Below are 23,076 nucleotides of genomic sequence, written 5' to 3'. Positions count from 1 at the left end.
GGAGTTTATCATGAAATAGTAGTAGCAGATATAAAACAAGAAACACAGATCCAATGTAATTCAAGAAAAATATCGTAAACAGATTCTTCCACTTTTTTTTTAATGGAGCTATGATTAAAAGTAGCCTTAAAAACCCACCCCAGGTAAAGTTCTAGTTTAAGGGGTAAACATTTTAAGGGGTAAAATGCTTTTCTCACTACAGGATGAGTGCCACGTAAAAAAACCAAAAAAACCGAAATCCCTGGCTCACTTTGCCACAATCTAATCTGATTGCTTAACTACGCCATTACGTTGTGCTCAAACAAAACTTTGATCATAAATTCCTTTTCAGAGACCAAAATGAATGACAATAGGAAAGCAGGTTTCTATGGCAGGGCAGCTCTGTTAAAGCTTTCAATAACCATGTCAGCTCCCAGGGGCTTTAATTTGCTTCTGTGGTGGCCTTTGTTTTTATCTTTAAAGAATTCAGTAACTACATGACATACACGTACCTAATACTTTTTCAGTATTCTTTGGTAAAATTTTAATTGCTCTCAGACACACATTTGTGAGGGGCAATGGTCACTGGAGCAGATTTGCAGAGCACCACAGACAGGTGAGGCTCTGAGCTTCTGACAAGGAGTCCCAAATGCTAACAATTCTTTTGGGGAGGCAAACATGCAAGCACAGCTCTCACTTTCTGCTTTTTAGCATTATTCTTCCCACTCAATGCTTGGTGACATTAGCTGGCACACCCCATCTGTAAATATTCTTTTCTCTGCAGAACTCATTTCATGGGGGGAAAAACAAGAAAGAAAAGGAATTTTCTAGGACTCTAGTTTGCTTTTCTCCTCTTCATCTCTTCTTCCTTGTTGTTTGCCTGTTAAATTTAAGATGAAATACTCAGGTCTGCAAAGACAAGCAGGGGATTATTACTGCATGACAAAAACAAACTTTGTATTTTCTAACAATAGCCTGCCAGCCTCAGAGACAGACTACAAGAGAAATGTGACTTGGCCCTTCAAAGGCAAAACTTTAGATACTATGTGTAAATACTTATGTTTCCCTAGTGCTATGAAATACAAAAAAGCTGATATGGCCCTAAAATATAGTACCATAGCACAGTAAGACCTTGCAGAATCCAGTACCCAGTACACAATTTAAAGGAGAAGTAGTATGGGGTTGTTGGAAGGTTTTTGGTATTGATCCATGCTTGGCATAGAAAATTATGATGATAAAGTTTTGTTTTGGAAACTATCCTGAGTGCCTCAAAGCTCACGAACAGAAAGGTTATGATGGTGATATCCATAACTCTTCCTCTATAGGAACAACAAGTATTCTACTAAAAAGGTAGATATCTAGAAATTCAATTTAAAATCAGAGAGGTTTTAAATAATAAGGTGACAAACACAAACTCTTTTTGAAAGACAACTCTTTTCAATAGCCATGAAGTAGAAATTTGTTCAACAAGAAGAGACTTCAATTTTCCTCTTACCACCAGAAATTAAGACTTTCAGAGTGCTTTCAAGTAAGATAATTATAAACATCATGGTGATGAACAGTTGTTCACATCTGTCCCAGCAACAAAAGATGCAGATAAGAAAACATTTCTCTATTTCCAAGCACTGCACAAAGCGGCCATCTAAGCAAAGTCTGAAGATGCAACAGAGAAAACTTTGATAGAGGTTGTGAGACTGATGGTCTTGATCAGATCTATTTGCTGTTGTAGAGGGAGGGCAGTTGTCCAGAGTGCAGTCAGCTGAAAAATGCTAATTTTGTGGAATCCTGTGGTGTTTTGCAGGATTTCTAGCAGAGTTTTCCTGCATTTCTATAGAACTACATCGGTTTCTTGCTGAGTCTTTTGTGGAGCTCAAGCTGAAAATTCCTTTAATAGGTACAGGATTGCCACACTTTTCAGCAGTAATACTTTATACCAATCTTCACAAAACTCCCATAAACTTGACTCCTAAAGAGCCTCATCAGTCTAAATTAAGAACAAAGTAACTGATGAAGCAACAAATAAGGTCCAAAAAAGAGAACTGGGAATCAGGTTTAAAGCTTTCTTTTTCTTCTCTGGAAAAATTCAGAATTTCATCAAAGCTTGCAAACAACTCCACTACACAAACTAGCTGAGACTACTTTCTGCCTATTAATACAAAATTAAAGAGTTGTTATCTATTAGCACTTACATTCTGTATATTAATACTTATATTCTGAATATTAGCACCTACATTCTGACTTATTAATTCTGAAATACTTCCAAATAGGAACAATTTTTTTTTGCACACAAGATGAATTAAAACTCCATTAAGAACATACAGTCAAGCAAAAGAAATGGAAACAACTGAAATAATCTAAACAGTAACAGAGAATTTTAAATCTACAAGATAGAGAAAATTATGGTCTTCAACGTGTACTAGCAAAATGACCACTTCAGTATGGAAGTTCCACATATCTAAAAAATATTTTATAGGAATACTATTTCTGCATTCTTTAACACCACAGCTGAATGAACAAGGAGGAAAATGATCACACAAATAGAGAACATAACATCACCATAGATCTCAAAAAACATTAAACTCTGAGAACGACTCAACTTTTTCTAGATCAGACACCCTTAATAAGAAGGTAGTGAAACTGACTGGTACATACTGAAATGAATGAAGTATGTAGAATAATATCTTTATAACAGATAACTAATTAGGAGATACTTTATATTATTATGTATGTCTTAGGCAACTCAGGAACGCCATTTCAGAACTTGACAGTGCTATATTTATTTCCAATTATTACAATAAAAGAGAATCCAGACTGATATCAAATAAATCAAAATCTTTTTCAAAGGGTCAAAAAAGGTTTTGAATGATGCAATGCTCAAGCGTCAGAGCAGCATCACTATGTCTTCTAATTAATTTGCAGCTATTGCTGTCAAACAGGTTACAAACTGACAGGTTACGTTAAGTACACTAAAAATTTTATTTTGCATATAAATTCAAAGTTTAAATCCAATTTTAATTCAAAAACAAAATTAATTTTCAGTCGCACTAAAATAACCCAATGAGCTTTGGCACATTTTTCCAGCATTTGACGTATTTTAGTCAAATGACTAACATAGTGAGTCCCTGACTGATAATTCCGAGCAGGGCAAGTCAACTCTTCCTTCATTGCCTGATCACAATACCCACACAAAACATACTATATTCTCAAGCATTTTCAGTTACTCTTTGCAGGTTCTCAGAATACTTAAAATTGTACTTTTCAGAACACAGAAGTTGAAATAATTGTAAAGCTCCAGGACCAGAAAACTGTCATACTAGTTTATTGCTTAAATGATTTGCATAACTTCTCCAGTTAGCTAAGACAATACCATGACCGTTAACAGCAACATATGTACGATGCAGGAGGTCCTTATGACCACAGTTCTTGTGATTGATACCACAGTTCTTTAATTAGCATATATCAAGGTCTATGCATATAAAAGCACCGTGATGTTGGCTGATTCAGAGCCATCTTGGAAAAGGAGAAAAATGGAAATATTCAATGATTAGAGTGATATCACCAGTTGGGACACCACAGTCTTGTTTTCTGTTCTGTTTGTCCAAACTTTTGCATTAAGCTCTTAATTCCTGCTTCAGATTTAAACTCTCATTGGAATCACCAATAATTAGATGACCATTAGCTTTGTGGTGGTAGCTGACACTCTACCAGTGCTTAAATTCCTGTAAAATGAAGAGCAGACTGTTTCCTTACGTCAAAGATGGCAAGCAAATACATTAAAAGACTGACACGTTCCAATGCTACACTATTATTTCAGTTAAAGACCTAAGTATGGGGAGCAATATGCATGAAAAGATCCAGACAGCCTTCTGCCTAAAAACCACGAAGGAAGGGGCAGTGCAGTCCCAGATGTAACTCCAATTGTCTCTGGTATGACAATTTATAACCTAGATGTCTCTTTAATTCAGTTTTTGTGTGTCTGAGAACAAAATGGAGTGGAAAGAACAGAAATACAATGATACATCTGAACCTTCCTGACAATGACAGTTTTGCAAAATATTTTGCATCCGTGCAGCTAGATTTCTAGTCTCCTCTCAGCCATGGTTCTACCTAGGACATCAGCCAAGTTCCTCCTCTTTCATTGTATCTGTTTTCTCCCTCCAACCTCTGTCTGCCTGAACTGATTTCTACAACAGTGTTTTAGGGCACAGTCCTTAGCTATCAGGTCTCCTCCCCAGCAGAGTGTTGGTTACGGCTGCAGACTCTAAACAACATTTTTATCAAGTAATACTTAACATACACTACTCGTCTTCAAATGCCCTATGGAGATTCAGACCCATGAACATCCTGATCAACAGTACACGGAAGAGGATTCAAACACCAGACCACAACTGAATCAAACTAACACAAGGAGGCTCCATGTGGCCCACTGCCAGACATAGTAGATTTTAAAACTATCTCTTGGCCAGGTTCTACCAAAAATGGAGATGCTGCTTTGCTGACCTACCCTTTGAATACAGCTCACTTCTGAAGCATCCATCCCCAGGCACAGGGGTCAGGGACTTGATGATCTCCTGCCTTCTACATGCACAAAAACATCAGCCAAATCCTGGGCCTTACTACCCGCAAGAGCAGAGCCTTTAAGATTTGACCCAGTTTGGCCACTAACAGCCATCGTCCTAACTCAACCATGCTGTCAAGTAAATGTCAACAAACTAACATGTAACAAAACAAATACTTAATTCAATGCTCCTGATTTCAAAACAGGCAGTTCTTCAGTCAATAAACATTCCTTCTACACTACAAGTAAGTGAAAGGTGACTAACAGGCAAAAGACTTTTTAAATGCCTGGAGAGCTTGGAGAGGGTTTGGAAGGAATAAGCTTGCCAGAAACTGCTGGCAAGCACACTCCCTACAACAGCCGGCAACGGGATATCCAAGCATGCATTTTTGCTTCCTTTCCCAGACATAGTATTACCACCCCCACCTTCTTATTTATGCAGGGGAAGGGTGGCATTATTGAATTAATTTTCTTAGTTAAGCAAGATTTTTTTCCTATTGCATGGAAGGAATGACTTCCAAAAGGACAGGTAGCCAAATACATCTGGGGAGCATTTTAAGCCCATTTTACAATTACTAAAATCTGAATTGTCAGAGTCCATTGACATAGAATAACACTTCATTTTTATGCAACATATTAGCTACTGCATTCCCAGTTTAGCACATTTTTAGAGGTATATTTCTCAAATATAGCCCAGAGACATAAATGATGACTTAAGAGAAATGTAAGAAGGCACACCCATTTTCTTCAGTAAAAGAGCACCTGCAACTACTTTTATATTTTGTTTCTCCGATTTTGCTAAATCTTAGTGGTTGCATCCCATCCGTGATGTGGACTAAATCATAGCCACTTCACACCATTAAGGATTTTACAGTGGATAACTTGCAGGAACTGTAGCTTAACCTGCAGAAAGGTATAATGTTTTGCTGCAGGTTATATATCACAACATAAACAGAAAAAACTTCTATGTTGCATTTTAGTACCTATATCAAAAGTTAACATCGCTGTCTTACAAGAAATGCTTTCTTAAAAGGCTATTATGAACTGGAAGGAAAATTTTCCAAAAGCCTGCATTTGGCCATATCCCCTCTTCTTTTGTGAGCAGTCTTCCTGAACCAAGCAACAATATTACCATCAAAAAAGATCTTAATCTTTTCATATAATATCTGGCAAGTTTATATGAAAACAATTTACATGGCGGCAAACTTCTGTTTTTTAAAAGAATTTCCAGACACCAAGCTGCAAAAACTATTCATATCTTTAAGAAAGCCAACAAGAATATATAAAAATTCACCATGTTCTTCAGATGGGTAAGTAATATTTACTCTTGCACTGTCTGTGACTGGCAGTATCAGTACATTAATCTACTCTTGGATTGACTTTTGTTTGTAAGCCAGTTTTGAAATACTGCTCCAGTGTCTTGATTCTTAAACAAACACCCTAAAAAATTAGTCCAGCAAGATGACATTAGTCTCTTCTCACTGACCAAACACTTTGTAATAAGCAGATTGGCGGAGATGACTTAATTCAGACACAGTGAGTAACTGAATAATTAAATCAAATAGAAGAGCTAATAAAGAGTGCATAGACACTGCACAGACAACATTATTTAGGGAATAGAGAAAGTCAACGGAAAGAGAATAGTAGTAAAGCTTAAGTGTGTTTTGATTCAGTATTCTGATTTGTTAAATATTTTCCCATCATTTTATGCCCTAATAAGTTTCCATTGACTAACATGACCTAAAGCTACAGAGAAAGCTAGTCAAGTGCAGTTTCCTAGAATGTATCTCCACCAAGTTGCTGCAACTAAACATCAGTTAAAATAATGGAGAAAATGGAAATGTACCCTGGTAAAATTTTTTGAGACTAGTCTTTGAGTCTAGTAACCACTAACCAGCTACTTTGGACACTACACTGTTTCAAAATAAATTAAATCTATATAAAAATTCTAATAATAAGTCAATTTTACTATGTGGTAAAAACAGGAGTGACACACTGGGAAAGTCATTGAGAAATGCAGCACTGTATACAGAAAATGTACTTTGTTTCCCATGTTCAACTGTCATGTAAACTTCAGTTTATCAGAAGGTAAAACTATACCATATGTTCACTGCAAACAAAAGAGGATCAAGATAAAACAAAAATAATCTGGCACCACATATTAATACATAATCCAATGCAAGTAAAACCCAAAAGTTAATGTTCAACATGATTAACCTGACACCCTATTGTCTTCTTTTCCTTTTAACCAAGAAGAGACACTCCCTTAATGTCAATGAAATTATTTGAATGATCAAGGGGAGCACAGTTCCTGAAGTCAGATAAGAAAAATTCTCTTAATTACAGTCAGATGTTCTCAGATGTTTAACTTCGTATATTTAGTAGTCGTAATGAGACACACAAAGATCGAAACAACAAACTCTGTCCATGTAGGACAATCTAAAAGTTAACAGAGTTGTATGCCAGTTGTGGAAAACTGATTTTTGACAGCCAGCAGGAGTAAGAATCAATTAGTGAAACTTCTTGTAGCAGACAGAAAAAAGTACCTTACCCCTAAGACCACCCATTTGTTTTATTACCTACTGCTTCAATGCACAATGATAATATAGCTAAAAGGCTGAACTTCGATTTTTACTAAAGCCAGCCAGATCAGAAATAGCAATGACAAGAGTTTGCCATGAGTTAAAGGCTATCAATGCAACAGCTTAAAAGGATATTCTGCATGGTAGTTCTACTCTTCAAATCATGGAGCTTCAGGCCACTGCCAAGTAAGTGAGTGAAACAGAAGAGGAAATGTAAATTCAGAAATAGGTAGCTCCAACTTCTTTTTGCAATTGTGAAGCCGCAATGAAAAATTTGCAAATATTAACCAAAGACGATGAAGTATATTAGCCTGTCTTAAAGACAGGCTGTCAAGTCCAATTCAAGTGTTAGGAAGCAACATTCAATATTAGGAAAAATAATTCTTCAGAACATAAAGACAACGGGTTTTTTGGTCTCTGCATTTGTAAATGTAAATTTAAGATAAATCTGTGTTCATTTCATGACTAATGGCATGAAGATTAGTGTTTAATGTTCACTCCAAGAGAAACAATAAAAGATATAAGAAAAAAAAAAATCATAGTACACTGCAGAAGACTCAAAATCTACATTCTTGGGCAACTGGTGCTAGAATTTTATTTTTACATATATATGTATATGTGTATATATATGTGTGTTTAATAAATACAAAATAAAAATTATATATTATATGAACACGTGCACACATACACTCTACAGATCTCAAAATAAGCAGCACGGGCACATAATTAAGGGGTCCCCAGGGCTCATAAAGAAAGTGCAACGACCTTGTTAGTGTTTGGCCTTTCTTTCACACGCAGTCTCATTGTAAAACAGTCAGCCATGAAAGTACTTTAAAAAGCTGGTTTTCTTCTTATATTTACAGCATCATTTTATAATATACCTTTCATGTTCTAGAGAAGCTGGTACTTCTGTATATCTTACTGGCAAATTCAATATGAACCACAAACTTTCTAATTTACAACTTTCAGAAATCTGAATGCTTTTGAATACCAGGATTTTCAACTTTGCAATTTAATGACAACCCTGCCTTTGGCCTTTCCTGACCTGTTGTGAAGTAAATCAGGCACACTAATGTGGGCTAACAAGTCTTTTTCACACTGTTCGATCACCCTGCATCTTTTTTCTCCACAGACACCGCCTCTCTCCCACTCTCTGTCTAGCCATCCTCCCTCAAAGCAAACAAAATGGTCACTGTAACCCTGCATTACTGCTCATTAGATCACAGGTTAGTCAAGTGGAACTGCCCGAGGTTCCCAAAGGAGAGCTATACTTCAAAAATCTGTCCATGTCAAATGAAGAAAAAACCCCTGAGCGTGGGGTCACCCAGATCAATGATCAAAAGAGACTGAGAATAGTGGAGGGAAAAAAGAAAAAAAAGCCCTTTTTTGTTAAAAAACAGCCTTCTGTATAATAAATCAGAATACAAAGATACTAAGCTTTTTCTCCCCCTTAACAACACTCCATTTTGGCTTTAAAATGGAATACCTTGTTTTTCAGAAGATTTTCTAAGACTAAGATTATTTTTTAAGTGCTGAGAGTGAGATTTCAATAAACCTCAAAACTACCTTAAGAAAATTAGCAAGAGAATTAATAATGGAAAATATTGGTGATTTTCTCTCCATCATAAATATTTAATTATTCAAAAATGTAGTTAAAATCAATTTTCATTCAATTATGACTTTAATTTAAACAAATAATGCATTCTGAACTTCAGGACAAATGATACAGGTAGTATGTCCACAGAAAAAGTAGTCAACCAAAATTACATAGTTTGAACTCTTCTGGTACATGACAGATGTGCAGGCATGTGCAATACTTGAAGAATGTGCAGCACCATTTCTGTAGCCTCTGTTCACCTTTTAAGAACATATAGCAATTTATTAAAGAAAACTAAGAAAACCACAGAAAAGTAAAAAAAAAAAAAAATTTACAGATAAAGTTGTTATTTTATTTTAAGTAATGAATTTTGATACACAGAACAGACCAAATTACTCAATGAAGAGTAGTGGCTGTTTAACAAAGTTCTGTGTACACATGTGCTTTTGAAAGCAACATTGGATAGTCTCTACTTACCCAGAATGAATGAAATATGACAAGACTAACCTACATAATGCATTTTAAAAATCACATAGATAACCCCGCTTATTCAAAATGAGTTATGTATTTTTAAAACATATATTGTGCCACCAATGAAGACACCGCTGCAGCTAAAGGGACCCCAATGTTTCCTGCAATATTGGTGACAGTATCTCTTCATTTACAACACTGAAGAGCTTTATTTTTCTGCCCTAGAGAGTAACTCAAATTTCACTCTGTTACTTCCTTTATCCTCCGCCACCAGTAAATGCATAATTAGGAAAGAGGAACAAAGGTATCTAAATTGGAACAGAATATTTGGTAGTAGATTTGTTGTTAATAGATGGTCTGTTGCAAAAGTATTACAGCAATAGAACAAAGCTATAGGAAATCAAAGGAAAAAAATCCTTAAAAATACTCAAATGTTTCATATAATTTCAGTAAATAATTTCTTAGCATTTATTACCACAGTAACATAAAAAGCAAAATGAGAATGCAAATGGTATGATAATACTTTATGAAAAAATATTGGAAAAAGTTTACAGAACAAATCTGTATTGACAGAGAGACAGATGGGACAACTTAATTTTAAATAGATAATGCAATTGTAGCAAATATATAACAATATATGCAGTAATCCCAATTATCCTCCTCTATACATATGTGTGGATGAGATGAACAGCCTTTTAAGAAAAGCTCATTCACTAATGCAGGTTGTGGTGGTTGTGGTGTTTTTTTTAACAGTTTGCTAGATGCCTCACAGTGTGTATTAATACTTGAACAAGCAAATTCAGCATGCATTAACTTTAAAAAGGCCTACACACAAGTATCGAGTCTTTAGTTTTAAGATAGTATTTCTGACCCTTGCAACTCCACATCTGAGCAGAATCTGAACAACCAAAGATAACAGAGAAGATCAGAAAAGTAAAGATATTGAGAAATTTTGTGTATGCATCGCCATGGATTATTCAATGCACTGTTAGTACTCTATTCTTGTAAACAGTAGGAAAAAAAATAAGAATGACCTGTGTAAATCTGAATAATATGTTAACACATTTCCAAGGGAAAAAAAAAATCAAGTTTTGGTCTTTTTGTTTTGTTTTTTTAATATGTTTCCTAGTTTATTTGTAGGATCCTTCAATAATAATTCTTTTCCAGACTAACTCAAAATTTCAGGCTGCACTAACTCAAAATTCCAGCAGCACAAGTTACTGTTTCATGTCAGACTGCTGTAATAGATTTTCTAAACATTTAAAACTATTTTGAGAAAACATTTACACTTATAAAGATTCCAGCATAACTAATGATATGCAGTAGCAACAAATCATCATTAGAATAATGTCATTATATTCAAGACTCTGCTTCTAGTCTTATGAAGATGATTGTTCCCAGATGATAGAGAGTGGATAATTCCTGTTTCTTCAGGGGTATGTCTGTATCTGCTGCTGAATCACTGCAAGAAGGGGATGGGAGAATGGTTTCCTCTTTTTGAACCAAATGTCATTATGCACTGGACAGACAAGATTTCTGAAGAAATAATGGACACTGTTACCAGCGTACGTCCCTACAGAAGAAGGCCTCCAATGGACTGCTTTAAGCAAATACTCAGCAGTACTCCATCCTCATCCTCCCTGAACTGTGGGACCCTTCATCACTTTTGAACTTGCCGAACTCCCTTCCATTCTTCATTTCTATTTCAACCCCAGATTGCTCTCTACTCATCTCTTCTGCTTTACTGCCAGTAAAATCTTAGGAAGTGGCAGGGAAGGAGGTGCACAAGATTTGTCACCAGTCTCCTTCCATTCCTCCTGTTACTCCTTATCTCTGGATTATCCCATTTTCAAAAACTACAATGTCCTGTCCAATGCTCAAGCTCATAACCTGGGAACAATCTTTGATTTTTGGCTTCCCTCACACCAACACAGCATCCAAGATTTTTCCAGAAGTATAATGGCTTGAAGGAATCCCAGGGGAACAAAACCAGTTCAGAACTGAGAATGGACAGGAAAGGATTTAATCTCATCTTATAATAGTAGGTCTTTCCTTCTTGGTCTTTGACAACTGCAGTGTTGTGCCAGTAACATGCATCCAGAACGCTGATGCAAAGATGATCCTTTCCCTATCCTGTCACTTGGAAACACATCATTGTTTCGTGAAGTCTCACATGTATGCCATCATCTCCATGTCCAGAGCTGCATGGTTCATTCCCTCTCACAGGAATTTTATGCCCACTCATCTAAAGCAGCTTCAGCCTCTGATGGGCCAACGAGGCATCAATTTTCAGTTCTGCTTTCCCTCATGCTATAGCTCATACTCAAGAGAAATTCCCCTCAAGCATCTTCAGAAATGCTGAGTTTGAAGAGGCACCAAAAGCATCCCGTATGCAAGCTGAACTCTGAGCATGTTCTATTTGATGCAGGTTTAAAGGAACTCTGCATACATATGTTCCCAGCAAGCTCTTTGAGATGTCGGGAATTACAGACAATATTAATCTATGTTACTTCACAGTGCAGGTAGTACTGATGCAACTGAAAATTTTCTACTTTTGAGGCACACAATTAAATTCCAACTTTAAATACCTACACGGATATGAAATGGATAGATTTTCTCCTGTTGCAGTTATTCTTGAACCTCCCTGGCATGACCAATAAAGATGCTCATCATGATTTCCCACGCAGTGTGAGTATCTAATTCCTGCAGAATGGACTGAGACCAGAAATTCACTTCATACGCTGCATGCCTACTCTAATGTAATGGAGATTATGTGCTCATAATCAACTTGAAAAAAAATTTTTAAAGTTTACTTCTGTTATATTGAGTACCAAATATAAATGATATAGAAAAAAGTTCAACTACGCAAAATGATCAGAGAGCTTCTTGCTTGGTAAATAGAAGGTTCACAATATAGTTAACTTCTCTTCAATCAGTAAACTTATTTTAGTACTAAAGACATTCTTATACTTTCTCTTAAAAAAAAAAAGAGAAGGATACGTCTTCATCTTTTAAAAAGCAGCAGCTTGTATTCTTGCATTCAAGAATTCATTCTAATAAATATAAGAAGGATGTCTGAAAGGAAAACACATCCTAAATCAATTATACAATAGCAGAGTTTTCAAAAAATTGATCCAATGCATTACTAAATACTTCTCCATTCTTTTTCATCTGATCCTGAGACTTTTTTTATAAAAATTGTAGAGCTGTATTTGGAAAGCAGTTATATAACTACTATTTTGTTCCATTTGAAATAGTTAGTTATTCTGAAAGAAATATATCTTCTCTTACTCATGCAAAATGTCTTTTAAATTTTTGAGCACTCAGGAATTCCTCTGAACAGCAGTATCACAGACATAGAGGCCCCAAAGGATCACAATGATCATGTAGTCAGATTTGTATCCAACAGGCCTCAGGATTTCATTTAATTCTCTACTAAAGCCCAGCAACTTTTGACCAAGCAAAAAAGGTTTCAGAAAGAACTCTGAACAGCTGCACTCTTGTCAGCTCCAGCAGTCTTTAATGAATACTATATAAGCATTCATAAGTATACAAATATTTATGAAAAACATTTACTAGAAGATAAATACAGATTTTTGTATCTGAAAGTATTTGAAAGTTTCTCTAATTACTTTGGTTTTGTATTTATAGAGACTATGGTCTACCTTCACAGTCACTATGTTTGTTCTGCAAGCGCAACCAACTCCTTCTCTTTCAATGACATTTTCTTTTTTCCTCCTTGGCTAGGAAGACAACAAGGACGTTTACTTTTCAAAGCACATAGTGAAAATAAATGCTTCTTTCATACCTCTCTCTCAACTGCAGTAAAAGTACTTGCACACCTACTCCAGAATCTTCATTGTTAAGTAACAGAAAAATTATTACCTAGAATTTCCTGTATAACCTTCCTCTACTGAGGTTCACTGTAGTGGGATAAGCAAAAAAAGGTAAGTGAGAAAGGTGGCAGGGAGAAAGGTCCAAGTCTTACTGGGTTTTAGAGTTCCACACCATCGTTCTTCTGCACCAGTACCACTTCCACTCTCATCTTCCTCCCACCTCTTGTTTGTGCCTGTACACTAACTTACCCAATTGTCTTGTGAGCCAAATAAGACCAGGAGGAAGGAGGTTGGTAGTTAAGTAATTTCTATGCCCAAACCAGTTCATCACATGGTCATACAAACCGTTGGGACTGTCACACCTGAAGGATGGGATAGGCAAAGAGGCCAGCATGCAAGCCAATACTGCTGATAAAAGAAACACTCCAAGTACACCCATCTATATACATATAAAACAACCATTTGCAGACACAAAAAGTGCTTTAAAAATTAAGTTACTGATGTTGAAACTATATAGAGCAATATTCTTCAAAATCTACTCCAAAACATGCAGCTTTTTGGCAGACCTGTACTTGGCACCATTAGCTGCAAGGGCCATTCAAGAGATTTACTTCTTTAAGGACAGTCTGATATTCTGAAACTGGTGTATGTGGACAGTACTTCCACTCCTGTGTCTTAGCTACTCTACTCCTGTTCTTCAGCACAATTGTACATTGTGCAATATGTGCACATTTGCAGGTGTGCTCAAGCATTTTTGTCTGTATCTTCAGAAGGGTCATTCCAATTCAAAGTTTCTAGGGGCACTCTTTCAACTCAGTTCCTTGCAGACTTATTTCTTTGTCAAGAGCAGGACTAGGAATTTACTATTCAGAGATACACATTACTTTGTTCAATGGGCCATGTACATTGGTACAGCACAGTTATTTGCAAGCTGTATTATTCACCTAAAAACTATCAACAATTCACCTTTCTATCTAATGAAAATATATTGGGGATTTTATCTGCCATGGCTTTGTTTATTGTAAAACATAATTGAAACAGAAATACATGTAAAGAAAAAGTACACTTACTCTTTGGATTCTTCATGTTACCTTTTTATAAGGGGATTTCCACAAAAAGTAGAGCCATTCTAGATAGATTTATTTACGAATCCTTAAAAAGACTTTACAATTCCTTTTGAGATCACCTCAATTTCTTCTTTGCTCACCATTATTTCCTCCCACGCCAGTGACTCAAAGAGAACAGACAAATCCAGCTTCTTCCAAGATTTTCAGTTTCTGATTTTAATTTCTTTATATGGTCACTTGCATTTTGCAGTAATAAATATTTACTACCCAACTTGCTATTAGTATGATCATTCTAACCATGCAATGATTAAAGCAAACACTACCTGCTAAATATTTACATTGAACACAGTCTTGCAACTGTATGAAATTGTTTTGCTGTTCACATCTAGCTAGGATGTGGATCTACTCACAGATTATTTTTATTTAAATTGTTTATCTTGTTATATTGTATTTTATTTACATTATTTTATTTTAGGATCTTTCTGTATCTTCCTAACAGGTCTGAAGAAATTCTCTAATCAGAATGGGAGTTCCTGTGAGACATGTAAGAGTTATTTCTGCATTTTTCTAAACATGGCAAAACTAATATTTCCTAAACATCAGTTTAATAATGTCCTCCTCTCCTGCAAATGTGTTCATAACTCAAGTCTGACAAATAACTCCTCTGTTCCCGCAAAGGCCATAGTTGCAAAGGAAGCAGCCAATACTCAAAATAGCGGAGTCCAGCTCCAAAACAATCTTCAAATATCAGGGGATACACCTTGGACGAGAAGAAGTATTTGCAGTGAGGGGATTGCAAATATTAAGGTCATTAAGGTCACTATGATCTCAAAACAGCATAGGAATCCATGTTTTGGCTATTTGCTGCAATAATCTGAAGATAAATCATTTCAGAAACAGTTTCTTGAGGAATCAAAAATCTGCCCCCGGTTTAACTTTGCTGTGGATGTCCCTATCATAAAGTACACAGATTTGCAGCAGCTGGTCTTTAAGAATTCAGATAGGTGAACTAATTTGAGAGGCTTGACCGAGCTCAGGACAGGACAGACTGCAGAGAGCACTTCCATTTTCACTCTCAGTTTCAGGCTAAGATTTTGTAGTATCTGCTGCTGGAGGCATTATCTGCTCAAAACTGTTAGCTGAGATACTGCATACTCTCTGAAGCTAAACCTCCTCACATGTCACTGCTCAACGCAGTTTCTCAGATTGTTAGTAATGACATCAATAACTGGTACGTTGAAAGGGTTTCCAAAAAGAAACTATTTTCCCCTAACTAGCAGAAATTACAAAAGGCATGAACTATGGCAAAATAGTATGAAGACACCAAAATAAAAAGAAGTAATTACATCTTGGAATTAAGCCTGCCATATGCAGCCAACTCAGACCGTAAAGCACTAGCAGGCCCAGAAAGCGCAGTTTGTGGTGTGCTCCAGCCTCCTAGCACCAGTAACAGCCTCCTCAGATGCTGACAAACCTGGACATTCTCCTGCAATGATTATTTAGCTTTAAGACACTTAAGGCATCAAGAAGACATTGTTTATCTACAAAATTATTTCCAGACATAAACAACAGAGAAGAAACTGGCAGAGTAACAGATTTAGCCCTCACATCCCTAAGGTGGCTCTTTTCACAAGGACCATCACCCTCCACTTTTCTGCTAGCAGAAAACCAAATTAAACACTCTCCACAATTCAAAACCCAAATGCCTTAAAATATTGTCAAATAGATAATACATTACAATCTATGTAAACACGGGATCAACCTTTCAAACTTGCTTTTGAAAATAGTTTGTAATTCAATGATATTTTTAATCTTGTTTTATCAAAGAAAAAAGGAAAATGGGAAAGACTTTCCTCTGGAGTTTCACACACCCATCAGTACCACAACTTTAAAGTAAGATCTTGCATGCAAGAGAAAAAAAGCACTTGTGATCGGCGCACTACATAACCTTTTCACCTTTTTTTTTCCTGACAACAATATTTTAAAAGATAATGTAATCTTAAAATAGACTGGGAAGACTTTTGATTCACTGTCTACTAGTAAGACTATACTTAAAAGTTCTACAGTTTTTTAAAATGAGAATTTAGAACATATCTTCAATGATTTCCCCTGCTACCAGTGGTCAGCAATTTAAATATATGAAAGAAATGTATTAATTGCCTGCACTTTCGGATAAATCAAAGAAAACCCATCAAAAGGTTATACTCTATGAATGTCTTCACATACACAATCTTAGAATAGAATAGTTCAGTTTGAAGGGACCTATAATGATCATCTAGTCCAACTCCAATCTTGAAAACAGCCTTAAATATAAAAACCAAAGAAACTTCCCAAAACCAACACACTGCCAAACATGTAGCTGCTTCACCACTGAACTGGCAAAGCTTCGTGGTTCAATTGGGTTTCTCCTTTGGCCAGTCCTGTGTGGCTTCCAGGAGTCCTCAGCAGATTCAGACGAGTGTTTGCTCAGCACAGCCTGTTCCTAAAATACAGTGGCTATGGACAACTTCCAACGCATCCTATCTGCGGCTCCTAAATATTGCTCTGACCTGGGAGGAAAGCGACTCCCAGTTTGCATACTGGTTCAAATCACAGGAATCCACTGCAATATCCAGCTTCTGATATCATTACACAAAGTAGCATACATTCCAAAATAAAAATCAACAAGTTGGTAATCATAGTAATGCTGCTGCTCCCTTGCAAAGCAATTTACAGTGCTTTTATCACCATAAATCTCTTGTAATATTTTAAGCCTGTAACAGAAATCTGACTAATCAAAAACAGTTGTTATAATCAAAAGCACTTTTGTGTTGGAAAACTAAAAGCACACTCTGTCAGCAAGATACTTATTAAAAAAACCATAATTAGGTACACTGTTTTAGAATTGCACCCTGCATTTTGGAAACAGTGGCCAAACTGATATGCCACCATCTTCCCATCTGCCGAGTAACTAAATTTATTTTTCACTTGTAACTATTTTTATTTACTAATTCAGGAGGTTTCCAAAACGGCAGTCAGAACTGACTTACCTATGATTAATTCTTCATTACTGCAATTTTAATCTAAAATAAGGTTATTTTGCAGCATACCTCGACTCAAATATGACTGTGTGAGTTTTACAGTCTGGTTAATATATGCAGTCTTCATTTCAGCATGGCTCAGTTGAAATCAGTTAGCAGCTATTTGAAAACACTTCAATAAAACACAGGAACAACAAAACAACTTACAAATATCTTTGACATGGGAAGGTGGAATAAACACCATAGAAGTTGACATAAGAGAAATAAGAGGCACAATATTTAAAATGACATCTTCATTTACAGTTTCTAGAATGAAATGTCAAATTTACTTTCTTGATTTCTTTTTAAAATCAAAAAAACTAGGAAACAGCCAACCAGCAACTGAACACAGGAAAAAAGGATTACATTTACTGATTAGTATTTCAGCTTAGCTTCTCCTGTAATTTTTCCTGATCACTTCAATAACATGAAGTGTATTCTCCAATCGTGCCTGCAAAATGAATTAGGTTAAATTACATTTCATAAATTAAACAAATTATTTGGATATTCTTACAAAATAGCCATTATAGTTTTGAATTGAACTATTCATGACATTGCTTAATACTTACAGCATGCAGCTTCTACAACATCATTTCTACCTAAGCACTGCATGCAGAAAATAAAATATAAAATTTTGAAAAACTGAAGCAACTGCACTTCCCAACAATAAATATAACTAACATCTGTTGGAGAAACTGCTTGGCACTTGTACAGTTTTGCAAAGGATTTTTGTTGTAGATAAATATTTTTCTACAATTCCTATTATGCACCATTCAACTCAGACATTTTCTTCAATTATACTCCAAGGAGTCCTTTCATATCCATTAAAGAAAGGCAATTTGTTCCCTCAAAGAATGCATACATACTTCTAAATTTCAACTGTGACTCATCTGTCTTGTGACACACAAAAAAGCAAGGAAATACCTATAATTAATGGACTTAGTTCTGCAAAAATGTCTAATAAAACTCTCAATGCTCAACACACTATTTTTGTTAAATCCTTAAACATGCTCTTTTTGAAATAAGGAATGGTCTTATGATTCAGCGTTTTACTTTCATTTCACATCTCAATAATGAGGACAACAGCACAGCAAAGCCTTTAGGAAAGCAAGAAATTTTCATTGGCAAAAGTGACCCAGTAAGGCTTCCACTCTGCGTACAAAGCAAACACAGGACATCATTTTTTCAGGGATGAAGCAACAACTTTGTGACATTCTCCTTTTTTTTTCTGTAGTTTTGTTTTCCACTATTCTTAAGAAAAGAATTTCAAAGACATACACTGAGTTCTTGAAAAAAGGGGTTTTTTTCCTGAAAATACACATAAGCTGTGCACATTGACTCAAAGTAGCAATCAAGACTTGTTTACTATGATAATACACTGAAAGATTTTTTTTTTAAAAGAGCATGCAGTAGAAACATATTTAAACACTATTGTAAGCATATAAAGATCTACTCCTCTATTGAGATATCAAGCAAGTAGTAATGATGGATGAGGAAAAAATGAGGGTACTGCCAATAAAAGAAATGCTAACTCTTAAATACACAAAAGATTCAGTGCAGGCCCAAAAGTCTATCCACAGGGGCTCAACTGCAAAATGGAGAGTTACATGTATAATTTGCTGTAAAGCAAACTAACTGGCATTGTATTCACTATTCTTATGAAAGCGGACAAGGAACATTTCTTAAATGGTATTTATAATCAAAATCCTCAGTTAACTTTAAAGCAAATTTGGCCATTCTAAAAAGGAAAAAAGTAATAAAATAAAAAATACTTAAATCATGTGAAAAAAGCATTTCTGTTGAAGGAAACTGTAATCTGTATTGCTCTATGAAAAAAGTAAAAATCAAACCACCTTGGGTATATTTGGATGAAACCAGTTGTGTCTCAGGACATTGAAATTTTTTAAGTGGAAGGTTTAGGAATACATGCTTTGCTTTTACATTGTACAATAAACTAGAAGAAATTAATAAACTGGTATATAAAAATCCATATTACATTTCCTTTAAATATTCATTACTTCTTCCTAAATCTGTTTTTAGATGAACAAGACCTAGAACTTGTAGATTCTATCCCTGCATCATTTCAGTTTACCTTTTTATGTAACTTGATATACTAAATCTAAATTCTTTTTTTTTCTTTTTCCTAAGCATGAATTCTTGGAGGAAAGGACCAACAATTTAATAAAACATGTTACAGTGTAGCCTACACAGTTCTCACTTATTCTCTTCCTCTCATATTAAAAACATCACTATACTTCAGTCACATTTACACTTCTTCTTAACGCATAAGCTTAACTTTTTATCCTCTATTTTTTTTTGGCTAAGAAAGGGGGCATAAATAGCAATAAAGCAGTACAGAAAGTACATACAACCATACTGTACAAATAGCAGTTATCCTACAGATCAGTAAGCTTTGCATTGAATTGAACTGGCATTCTTCAAAAGATCATATTTTAGACAAAGAAATGCATCTAAGAAAGCAACAAGTTTAAATACAAAGCAGCAACACAATAAGGTGCTGAAACAGTTTTCACTCTGCTGTAATAAAAACACCACTCGCAGAACAAACAGGAGATTTCACATACAATCTTTAATAGGAAGAGTCCTTTAAATGACGCTTATGAACAGAATGACACAACCAAATATCAACTTCTTCCTACAACTTTAGAAGAATAAGTAGAGCGTCTCATGAAGAACCGGTAACTTTCAGCATTTCCTCAAAGGTATGTGACATGACAGGAATGTAGGTAAGACAAATTTTTCAGAAACTTAAGAGCAAAAGGTACACTGAATAGAACACTTACATAATTTACTATGTGACAGCTACAAATTAGACATTACTCCTTAAAAGAAGAAAATCAGAACAAGTTAAGGACTTCAGAACAGGAACTGCAACTCTGCCCTCACATCAGTACATAGCAGTTCAGAAAAAAAGCTTTTACATGAAAGACAACCTATGGCTGCAATCGATTGCTTTAAGCAGTTGCAAAGAATGGAGTAATAGGCTAGGGCAAGATTAAAACTAATAGCAAATAAAAAACCAAGCTAAACAAAAAATCACTGTCCCAGCAGCTTTTGATAAGAGTAGTTTACAAATATCTTTTCTATAGCAAAATATGGTGAAAGCAGGAGAACTGTTTGTATCCAAGTATTACTTGCCTGTTTTCCAGAACAACTAAGCCTGTATAAAGTGCATTGGATTAAGTTCTTAGGGGCTGGGACTATTCTTGGTCTGCGTACTTACAGCAAAGAGTAACTGAGGCCAGTCCTTAACTAGGATGTCAAGGTAGTAAGTAATACTGGGTCAGTGGTGTGCAGATAGTAAATACAAACAGGCAAGATGCTGCCATGTTAACATACCTCTTGTATGGAGCGAGCTGCTGGCTTGTCTTGATGATTGGCCAGTATTAAAAACGGCAACGTACATAACTGTGGGTGCTGGAGAGCAGAATGCAGTTCATTCCTAGCAGTTTCTAGATCATCTTCAGAGGAGGCACTGTCTAATACAAATATTACCCCTTGGGATCCTTGGTAGTAACGACTCCAGTATTTCCTGATATTGTCAGCCCCTTTCAAGACAATAATAAGAACTAATTAAAACAAGAATAATTAATCAGATTTAACACTTGTATCTGAAAATAACCCTTCTACTTAGAACAATCAAAGCAATGGACTAAATTTTCTCTCCTAAATAATCTTCATTGAAAGAATGAAAAGGAAAAAAGCAACCATAGATCCAACACACACACAAACTTCAAATTAACATTGTTTAAATAAGGAAGGAATTTGACTCAATGCAGTTTTCATCCCTGAAAGTTTCTGCTCCATTAATGAGTATTGCCAGAACTACCATGCTTCCAGTGCCACATAGTCTAATCCTACACTTTCTCACTGAAATATCTTGATACTAATATCTAAACTTTTGCCCATTCTTTTTTAGTTAGCCCTGCAGCTCCTTGCCATAACCTGTAGCTTCTGTCCTGGCAGTTGCTCATTTGTGAGCATGATAAGGTCTTTCAGTTCATCTCCAAACCATCAGGCAAACACTTCATAATTGGGGAAAAAAGGTGTCAGGAAAGCCTATTAAAGTAATGATACACTTAATGAGGAAAACGGTGATACAATAGTGAGTTGAACAGTGAATGAGGAGCTACGGTGACAACATGCAAAGGCATTCATTTCAACTGCTTTTGCTCTGTCAACCACACTAAGGATTCTGGAAGAGCCCAACAGTAGACACATGAGTGACTGTACAGGCTTATGTGCCACAGTAATTTTTAGGACACAGTTCAGCAGCACTCAGCCATCTCAACAGAAGCCAAGCAATAAGGTTATCTACAGAAAGTTTTTGTCTCCCCTGGAGAGCAGCATATCTTGTAACATTGAGGTAGGAAAAAAAAAATTGTATTTGACAGCTGTCAAACTATCTAAACTATGATTTGGATATGGGCTATTCTTTGTATGTCTGAATCTGGCACTACACTCATGGGGACTAACACTAAAAAGTGAACAGCAGCAGCAATACTCTAGTAGAAAACTTGACATGTCTGCAAGACAGTGATTTGCAAAAATGCGCTGAAGGTAACCTTTACAGACACTTTTCTTACTTTGAGATAGGGAGAAGTGAACTTTAATGTAGACACAGATACCAAGTGCTGATAATAATAAAACTCCATTTTTTTAATGAAACAAAACTACACAAAAGTTCTGAGCAACATGTAGGCACAAAATGAGAATTTAATGCAACATAATTACCATAACATTGATATGACACTTAAAATATTCACTTAATTTATACATTGTGCAACGGAAAAGACAGTCACTAAACAAAGGTGAAGAAACAAATATCGAAAAAGGAATTTACACCATATACTTTAGGCATCCAACTCAGAGTATTCCAGTCTTGCCCCATGGAGTTACTGTGTTCTCTGTACCAGCCACAGTGGAACCTTAAGCACTCCATTTCTGTATTCTGCACCTAGCACAACTTAGGTGGCTAATGAACGTTGTGAACACACACACTTTTTCCTACAGAGAATATTGAAGTCATACCTGAACAGTTTTTTTCTGCAAGAGATCTAAAGAGTTGATTACTTAAAAGGTAAACGGTCATGGGATTTAGTCAAGACCTTGTTTAATTTCTCTATTAATTTAACCAGACTCAAAGTAACAATGTACAAATAGGACAGGTGTTTCATTTATTTTATCATCAGCTTCTAAAGATCAACATTACTGTCCTGGTTTTGGCTGGGATAGAGTTAATTTTCTTCTTAGTAGCTGGTACAGTGCTGTGTTTTATATATAAAATATAAAGAAGAGGGATTGCATTGAAAGCTAATTCTATGTTTCTGTACCACCAGAATAGCTACCAATTGTACTCGTAAAGAATTCTATAGCATGTTAGATGTCCCAGTCTTTCCAAACAACCAGAACCAAGTAGAGCAAGTTGCCAGAGGGACACTATTTACATAGCCACACACGGCAGTGTCACAGGCATCTGAAATATCACATTACTTTAAAAACTGGTAAAGAATCATTTTCAATGAACTGAAAGGCCAGCACCATGATCAGTTCTTTGAAGGTCTTTTTTTTTTTCCTAGGAACATAACATCTGTCTTATTTGCTCTAAGCTTCAGGCAGCTACTTTTCAATCACATGTCGATGCCAGACCCTGAGTCCTATCTTTGTAACCATACTATTTCTAAAGAGAAAAATTGTGTGGTGAACTGCAGAGCACTTGACCTCTTGTATCCAGGTACATGGAAGAAAGCAGCTCATGGATCCCTACATGGGACACTGGAGCCAGAAAAGCAGTATGCTGATTTGTTGACCTTACGGTCCTGTCTTTTTGGTTCAGGTTCTTTAGCTGCTCATCTTTGTTTCTCCACATCAACTGTCCCAAAAGAAACACCACCAAAGTGTAGTAG

At 35.8% G+C, this 23,076-nt stretch overlaps 1 protein-coding gene across 2 annotated transcripts in view; it reads right to left on the bottom strand.

The window, feature by feature from the left end:
* The window catches only part of ARL15 (ADP ribosylation factor like GTPase 15), a 225,924-nt gene that overhangs the window by 108,745 nt on the left and 94,103 nt on the right, over positions 1 to 23,076 (bottom strand). For both annotated transcript variants that reach the window (XM_050913533.1, XM_050913532.1), the window contains one exon: positions 20,510 to 20,718. In XM_050913533.1, coding sequence (XP_050769490.1) covers positions 20,510 to 20,718 — 209 coding nt within the window. The remainder of the gene's footprint in view (positions 1 to 20,509; positions 20,719 to 23,076) is intronic.

The sequence above is a fragment of the Gymnogyps californianus genome, chromosome Z (assembly GCF_018139145.2).
Source record: "Gymnogyps californianus isolate 813 chromosome Z, ASM1813914v2, whole genome shotgun sequence".
NCBI lineage: Eukaryota > Metazoa > Chordata > Aves > Accipitriformes > Cathartidae > Gymnogyps > Gymnogyps californianus.
The sequence above is the reverse complement of the archived record's forward strand: the minus strand, read 5'-3'. Positions and strand labels throughout refer to the sequence as shown.